The sequence below is a fragment of the Atta colombica genome, unplaced genomic scaffold (assembly GCF_001594045.1).
Source record: "Atta colombica isolate Treedump-2 unplaced genomic scaffold, Acol1.0 scaffold208, whole genome shotgun sequence".
NCBI lineage: Eukaryota > Metazoa > Arthropoda > Insecta > Hymenoptera > Formicidae > Atta > Atta colombica.
Genome location: NW_017259303.1, coordinates 335935 through 344838, shown reverse-complemented (window position 1 = coordinate 344838; position 8904 = coordinate 335935). Strand labels below are relative to the sequence as shown.

The 8904-nt window shown below is 30.8% G+C and overlaps 1 protein-coding gene across 1 annotated transcript in view; it reads right to left on the bottom strand.

Moving 5' to 3' along the window:
* Positions 1-8904, bottom strand: part of LOC108687571 (cadherin-87A-like) — a 279899-nt gene that overhangs the window by 63860 nt on the left and 207135 nt on the right. The window contains exon 5 of the mRNA XM_018193424.1: positions 357-574. Coding sequence (XP_018048913.1) covers positions 357-574 — 218 coding nt within the window. The remainder of the gene's footprint in view (positions 1-356; positions 575-8904) is intronic.

Sequence of the window (8904 nt, the reverse complement as noted above, 5' to 3'; positions counted from 1 at the left end):
CACCCTATATATATATATATATATATATATGTGTGTGTATGTTATATATTTACTTCAATAAATAACCTTTCTTTTTTTTTACATTATATTCAAAGAAACAAAAAAAAGTAGGGAAGGAGAAAGAGGTTTCAAATGTGGGACGAGGCATATAAATATAAAAAAACAAACTGTTAGAGACAAACGACGTCGGGCGTAAGATATTGCACGAGTAAAGTCGCGCGTAAGATATTGCATGAGTTAAGAATATCGCTAAAATAGGATGAACATCTGTCGTTCAAATAAGAACTATGTGCAATTTGCGTGCAAGTTCCCTCTTCGATAAGAACGTCGATCGTCTAAATCAAATGATATTTTACCTCGCGATTGAGTGGCTTCGCCAAAGTGATGACACCGGTACGCGGGTTGACGACGAAATGGTCCGTGAGTTGTATGCCATATTTCACTGGCGATCCTTCGGGATCGTGGCCCTTCAGGACGAATACTTCCGTCCCGACCTTGGTCGATTCCGAGAGTGGTAAGCCCGTAGGGTATCCCCCAGCTTCCAGGATAGGTGGCTCGTTCACGTTGTTACCCGCTGGAACAACAAAAAAGAAACGTTTGTTTTCAAAAGTTTCTGTTATTGGCTATACTATGATCACCCACACACCTCCAAAATCCCTTTCTATATACCTTAGCAAATTTATTTATTCCTCTCGTTAACTCCCCTTATATGCTGCGAGCTGCGTTCGCTTGAAACGAAATGTTTAGGGTGTCTCGAAAGTTTATTCTATCAAACCGTAACAGTTTCTGAGTTATTAAACTCTGAGAAAATGTAAAAAAATTAAATAATGTTTTAGAAACGCATAAAAACTTTATTCATTTATCATTAATTCATTATAGAAGTTTAATTTAGATTAAAATACATGTTTATAAAACAAGTCAAGAAGTAAAAGATTAATTGTCGCAATTTGCATTATTACATTTTATTCCTATTACATTTTTTATACGTTTTTTTCTTTTTGTCCAAAAATGTCAATTAATTGGCCCTATAAACGTATTTTTTTTTGGTCTACAACACGTTAATATTTAAAATTTCGTCCGATTTCTACGATGAAGATAATAGAGTAATCAGGAATAATATAGTATTAGTCATTCCGTGAATCAGTGAATTCAATCACTAAGTACGTACATAGTGTTGGAAGCGCGCATTTATTGTGCATAACCGCTGTCGGATCGATTTAGATGATTAAGGCTACACGAGCTAAGTAGATTATGATTGATGTGCGCGGAAATCGATTTTTGCCCGCCAATATCGTCCGCCGGACCTGTCGATAATCAATTTCGCTGCGAGATCCGGAGCTTAGTGTTTTCATACTCCTTTTGCGACAGGCGCAATCAATACGGAAATCCCAATTCAGTGCGTCGAACAAGAAAATATATCGCGTCGTCAGAGAAGCTTTCCCAGTTCTTATATCACATTATATCATTATATCGTTTGAAGACGTGAACAAGAGAAAAGAATGCTTTGTCACAAGAGACAAATGCTTCGGAAAAAGGATTCTTGAGCTTAAAACCTAATAATTCTTGTATTTCTCTGCGAAAGAAGAAACTATCGAATTATTCATATCTAAGGAAAGCATTTATATTACATATTCTTTTTCTGAAGAAAGGAACATCGATATTTTGCACTGCATACTTGAATAAAATATCTTTATTCCTCGTATACAATACATATTTCCAAATCGTCCGTTTTAAAGAGAAGTCTTTCTCTTCTCGTTTTTTTCTTACATTTGTATTAAATGTTTTATAAACAGATAATATTATGGCTACATGGAAAGAACAATTTGATTGAAGTACCTAAAAATTTAGCTAGAAGATCTGAAAATAATGTTATTGAATTATCAAAATAGTTACATAAAAATTTCAAGCATGATGAGCAATACTGCAAAAAATTTTAACATTCTAGAAGCTAATTTTAGTGTCCTGCATAATTATTTTGATCCAAAATAAGATTATTTTTTGATTTGTAGCTTGCTAAATTTTTTTCTTCAACAAACTTCAACAAAACCGTGTTTTCTGCGCGATATTCATAATCGGATCTTATTTTAAAACTGTCTAAATAATGTTTTAAGAGGCTAATATGGCTCTATGGCTTATGTCAGCTTAAGATTGTATTTAAGACGATCTTGAATATAAGAATTGACTACGAATATCGGTCTGTATTATCTAGAAAAAATTGTAGTGAAAAACATATGTCCTTTTTTTCTTTTTCTTGTAATTTTCGCAGCATGAAAGTGTAAATTAAAGAAAAAAGATAATCAAAATATCGATAAAGCGAAAGAAACGGAAATTAGTAACCCTGTACAATCACCTCAGCGCTGGGAAACCGTTGGATGAGCTTTGTTCGCGGCGAGTCACGGCACTTCGAGACTCAAAAGAGCCTGGAGGTCCCAGGCCGCTAATTCGACGCGAGCATCGGGGCTCGACCCCGTAAGCCTGAAAAGTCGTAAAACTATTACCAAGTTCGGGCGTACGAAGTAGCGCTCCCGAAGCCGCAGAAACTTCTTTCCGAACTTCCGCAGTTTCTAGCCGGAAATTGTGGCGGACGTAATAGATACATCGCGGACTTTAAGATCGACCACAACGGGGCACGCTATTTTTTTACAGACCTCATTCGACGCAAGAATATTGCGGGCAATTGTGGTTTTCCTCTCTCTTCTTCTCTCTTCCTATTCTCTTCTTTCGTTTCATTCTCCCCCTTTCTCTCTCTCTCTCTCTCTCTCTCTCTCTCTCTCTCTCTCTCTCTCTCTTATGCGTAACAATGACCGAAATGATGACGACGACAACGACGACGACGAAAAGGAGCTTCTTTGAAGAGCAACGATAATCGTTAAAGGAGGTAACGACATATACGATCACAATCTTATTCCTTTCTTTGGAGCCGCCACCGTTGCAGATTTACGACAATCGCTTAGAATTTTTGCCATTACACGTTGGGTCATACGACGCCATCATCGTAACGAGTTCGGACTTTTACGTGAATAGCATGCACCGCTCGTAAATAGGAAAATCGTGCGGCAAAGTACCTATTGCAATACAGCGCCGTTGACCTGAGACTACCATCCGAGATTTACGTTACATTTGTAAATCAATAATATGTTAGGATAAACAGTATAGTGATTAATTAGCGAAAAATTATTACAGCGACTTTTAACAATAGTTTTAATAATAATAATTTGGAAATGAATTTAATTAAAAAATATTTATTTACTATTTTTCTTTGAGCAGAGCCAGCTATACAGAAGAATGATTACTTTTGTCATCAAAAATGCAATGACACAATATTGTTGGTAATTATATTGAATAAGGAATCCCCCCCTCTCCTCTGATGACTTTGATCTTGATAACATGACCTTGATAATATATGTTAAAGTCAAAGTTATAGGGTCCTATTATATATATATCATTACCATTATATTCTATATATAGTATATAATCTATCCTAGTATATAATCCTATTCTATATAAAGATATTATATAGAAAGCACCCGTGGAAGCCTCAAGAATATAATACCCTCTATTCTATATATTCTATAGTCCTATTCAATCCTATTCAATATTATTATCATAAGCAATTATGTGAAATTATGAAAAATTTTTCAGATTTTCTTTTTTTTATATTCTTTTTTTTATTCCTTTCCAACAAGAAATCAGATTTCATACTTTCTCAGAACGATTTAAAAAAAAATTATGAGAAGTTTTTCATATTTCAACAAAACAAGAAACAAGAAATATTATATTATGGTTCTTCAGAACTTTCCCATGAGAAATTAAGAGAAATTTTTATTTTTATTTATGAGAAATATAGTGACGTAAATATCTTAAAACTTAATTACGTCATATATAATATATAATTTTCAATTTCTTGTTGTTGGAAAAAAATAGGAGAAAATATTAAGAAGTTTGAATATTTTTTCATAATTTCTCATTGAATCATTTTCAGAAAATATAAAATTTCATATTTTTTGTTGTCGGAAAAAAATATGAGAAAATATTGATAGAAATTGACAGAATATTGATAGAAAAATTTAATAGAAAAACTGAAAAATTTCTCATAATTTCACATAATTTCTCAAATATTGATTATATGGGAAACTATGAAAAAAATTGTTACCAGGGCAACGTTATAACAATAACGAAAACAAAACTTACGTTAAGAATTACAGAATAGGCTTGCAGGAAATTCCCAAGCTATTTCAAGTATGTTGTCCCCAAATGTTCTTTGATAACGTTATAGTATATGCTACAAATTGATTGCGTACAAGCATTAAAACAGATAATTTTTGTTTCCAAAGCAGAGAATTATTTATATTTTTAAAGTAAAAAATGATGCTTGTAGGCAATTGATGTGAAGGCAATAATATTATGTGCGTAATAGTGTGTAAACGTATCTTTTTTTTTTTTTAATTTTATCAAGGTGTGTATGAAGCTACCATTTCGTGAACTGATTATTGAGAGTTCTGGTATTTTCAATATCTGGTTGTATTATCAATATATTCATAGTTCTATATCGTTCTATATAGTTCTATATAATTTTAGATCGATTAAACTAATAGTTCTGTCCTTTAAAGCGAAAAAAACGAAAAAACAAAAGCGTCTCACACATATATTTTGAAAGGCGCCTTTCTTGGGTGACAAAAAGTGTTTAAAAAATTAGCAATTAATTTATATCATCAGAACTCTTCGAAAAGCGTTAGGGTACGTTCAAAACTACACGAGAATTGTCAAAAACTCACAGAACTGTCGAAAATTGGTCAACGTCACATCTTTGTTCCTTTAATTTTTTGGAGGGATAAAATCATTAAAAATAATGTTGTTTATCGCCAGAACTCTTTCTAAAACTCACTTAGAACTATGTATCTTTTAAAATCCTAAGAATCTGTAGTCAAAACTTGCGTAGGATAAAGTGTGACCTGGCTCACTTAGTTCGTTTTTTCGCATTTTTTCGCTTTAAAGGGCAGAATTATTAATTTAATCGATCTAGAACTATAGGCTGTATTGAAAATACAGCCAGAACTCTCAATAATTAGTGAGTTTCTACGAAATGATACGTCAGCTTCACACACACTTATATTTGTGCACAATATAGTGCATGTAAACAATCGAATAGGCAATATTTTTATATGCAAACGAATTATCGACAAATATGATGTGGGCAAACGGTGCTGTTGGCAATCAATTTGTAAAGGCAAATGGCGAGGTCCTCTCGCCTAGAATAGTACGTTAATCTTTATTTAAATGAAGAGCTAGTACACATTGGATGCATTCAGAACGTCAACCGTTCACTGAGCGCCCAGTGAGCTCTTTCATCTGATTGGCATATTCCATTAGATCCTAAAATATAAATCAATCAAATGAAAGAGCTCACTGAGCGCTCAGTGAGCGATTGTCGTTCTGAATGCACCTAGTAAAAAAATTTGTGTATTTGTGTATTAAAAACAGTCCACTCACGTTTGTGTTAACAGTTTGGATTGAATTTTTTAACGTATTCGAGTGTAATTTAATCTAATGTGATTATGTTATTTAAAGATTTTTTTGTGAAATTGATATTCAATGTTTTTTAGTTATGTCAAAATGATTTATGACAATTTATGAGTAACATAAAAATGAACAATGAACATAAAAGTGAACATAAAAATAATGTGTTTTAAAACATAAATTCTAAGACAAATGAATAAAATCCGTGTTAATTTAACATATCATAAATGTTAATTTTCTGACAAAAAATATGCTTTCATTGTTTGTTTACAAACTATGTTGATGTTATTTTTATTCTCTTACATAATATTTAATAATATCTTCTAATATATTTAGCTTGTGTAAAATTAACTGAAAAATTTGAGTGGACCATTTGGGACATTTAAATTCAACACATTTTTTTCCAACTGTGTACAGAACTTTATCATAAAAATATGGCGATGATTCAATAATTAAGACAAACCCAAATTATTATAAATTATTATTAATGTTCTAATACAATTGCTTTAATATAATTCTTGTTTGTCGATTTATAATAGTATATACATAAGTGATAGTCACACATACAAAAATAAACAGCATGTGTGTACAATCTAAAATTAGAGCTGGCTGTTCTAAAGATGCAGCCAGATATAAATTAGCATTGAGTGATTCTTTATTACGATTGTTCTATACACTTAGAGAGGCATCGAATGGCCGCTCGATGCGATTGATTCACGATCTGTAAATCCACCTTCGTCCACATACGCGATTTTTCGCGTTTAAGGAGCCGAAAATGACAATCTGATGATTAAGAGATCTTTGATCACCAGCATCATTCGGATTCGATGTTAAACTATAGGTACTATATATCAGTGGATAAATGTACAATTGCCAACACGCATGAGTGAGCACACAAGCGTGCTTAAATTCCTTCTTTCCAACATCGTAATTCATCGATTTACTATTATGTGTCGAATCATAATAATAATAATTCAATGAATTGAAATGATATCGCAATATAATAAATGCAAAACAGAATGCATAATAATTTTATGAATTATGTCGACATAATAATAATAATTTTTATTATTTATCTATATAACCTAATAATAATTTACTAAATTAAAATTATGTCTGATCGAAAATGAAAATAATTTTTTGTGTCCCGACATAATTTTAATTCGTGGAATTATTATTATTTCACGATATAATTTTAATTAATTATTAATAATCGTAATTTTGTTTTAGACAATTATTTTTTAAGAATTTAACATTCGATTAAATTTCATTTATGTTCTATAAAGTGAAACGGTTTCCGCTCCCGTCAGTAAGAAAACTTTTGATTGCGCATGTCGCAAGCACATATGGAAAAATGACATAAGATACATTCACATGCAAGCGCCAAACAGTAGAAACAGCAACCAATCAATAAGACGATTTTTACAATGGCATAAAAAATATTTTTTGTACCACTGCCCATATAGCCCAGCTGATTGGTTCCGCTGCTTGATGTTTAACGCTTGCATGTGAATACACTTATTCAGTCATAGCCTAATGCAGTTCATTGTTATCTCCCTTTAATTCACATGACGGATTGATAAATGCACGAAAGTTGTTTTCACAACTTTTTTGCAAAACGAAATGGTAAAAAATTATGATTATTTTAAACGATAAAAATTATACTATATTATATTATTCTTTTTATTATAATATCCATTTCATATTCTTCCATGCTCGTTTTTTATTAACATCACTGCTAATTTATCCATGCTCTATAAAAACAAATGCAACATTTTCATGAACTTTGTATAGGCCAGTATAAAAAGTGCAGCTTTTAATTGTATAATATATATCTCAATAATGAAACGTTGAAATTATTATAATTGAACAAGTATGTCAACATCTTTCAGTACAATGTACAATTACAATTTCAAGAAATTGTGATTATTCAATTCGCGAGTGTACTACATTAAATCCAGCAAGAACATAGGCAAGAATCAATCATCTTAAAATTAAACATCTTAAAAAATTAAATAGTGAGAGCTGAGTCGTTTCGCCTTCTGGACGCATTGTCAATTTTACACATCAGTGCTCCTATGTCTGACAGTGTTCAATTATATGTCAAATATATGTCTCATAGAAAAATTATGGTTACTGAAAAATTCCCATCTATACATACATATTATATATAGTAAAAAAAATTGTTATTCTCACTCAACTTATTTCATCAACAATTCGTCATTATTATTAAAAGTTACAGTTATAATTATATTCCATTTATTCCATTATCAGACATGGTCTTTGTTCTTTACTATTACTTGTGTGACCCTAAAAATACATAATTTTTTTATTAAAAAATAATAAAAATTAAGAAATCAGTATATTATTATAATATAATCAGTATGAGCTCAAGAATTTAAAAACGAAGTAATTAAAAAAGGACTACAAGTCAAGTAAGATTGTCGTACTATAAATTTAATGCAATATATTCTTCATTTGCATCAAATTACAAATGTTTCGACTCATATCGAGTCATCTTCAGTGTACATCATTGGTCAACACATTGTAAATCTTACATTTTAGTGGCTAGTATGTATCCATTTTACTGTATTCTCTGCTCAATTTACTCACAGTTAATGTCTGAGGAGGAAACAAGCCAACTGTATCGTTGACAAAGAAATAAATCAGAAGTAGACAAATACATAAAAAAAATTTAATTTTTTCTAAAAATGTCAAAAACCGTTTTAGTTATTTTGATAGAATTTGATATACGTTTAATAGGCGTGAAAGCTTTTGGGATTATACATTATCTTTTTATTCAATCAGGGGCCGATCTAAGGATAAGTAAAACCCCGTTTTTTACAAAATAATGATACATTATTGATTTTTGAAATTTTTTTATGATAAATGGAATAAATTCGCTGAAAAAAATTCTGTTTAATATTTTCAATGGAATAAGCCATTTTTGAGAGAAAAAAAAATTAAAATTCGTAGATTGCAAATGAACAATGTCGTTTTATTTGATTGTCAATTACAATAAAATAAAAAGTGAAAAATTAATCTCTAAAGCAAATGTTGAAAGTGATCATGTCACTTAACAAACTTCCGCTCTTCTTCGCATCGATTGACGCACCAAAAGATTCCAAGGGTGTATTTCAAATAATTTCGCATTCAGCTTCTGTGTGATTTCTAAGATGTTGAGCATTCTAAATGGGTTTGTTGTATAGAATTTAATTTTTCGCTTTTCAATTTATTGTAATCATATAAAACTTTGTTCATTTACAGTCTACGAATTCTAATTTTCTTAATTTATTTTTCTAATATATTTTAATTATTTATTAATTTTCTTAATATATCTTTCTTAATTTATTTTCCAAAATAAATTTATAAGCCGAAAATGGCTTA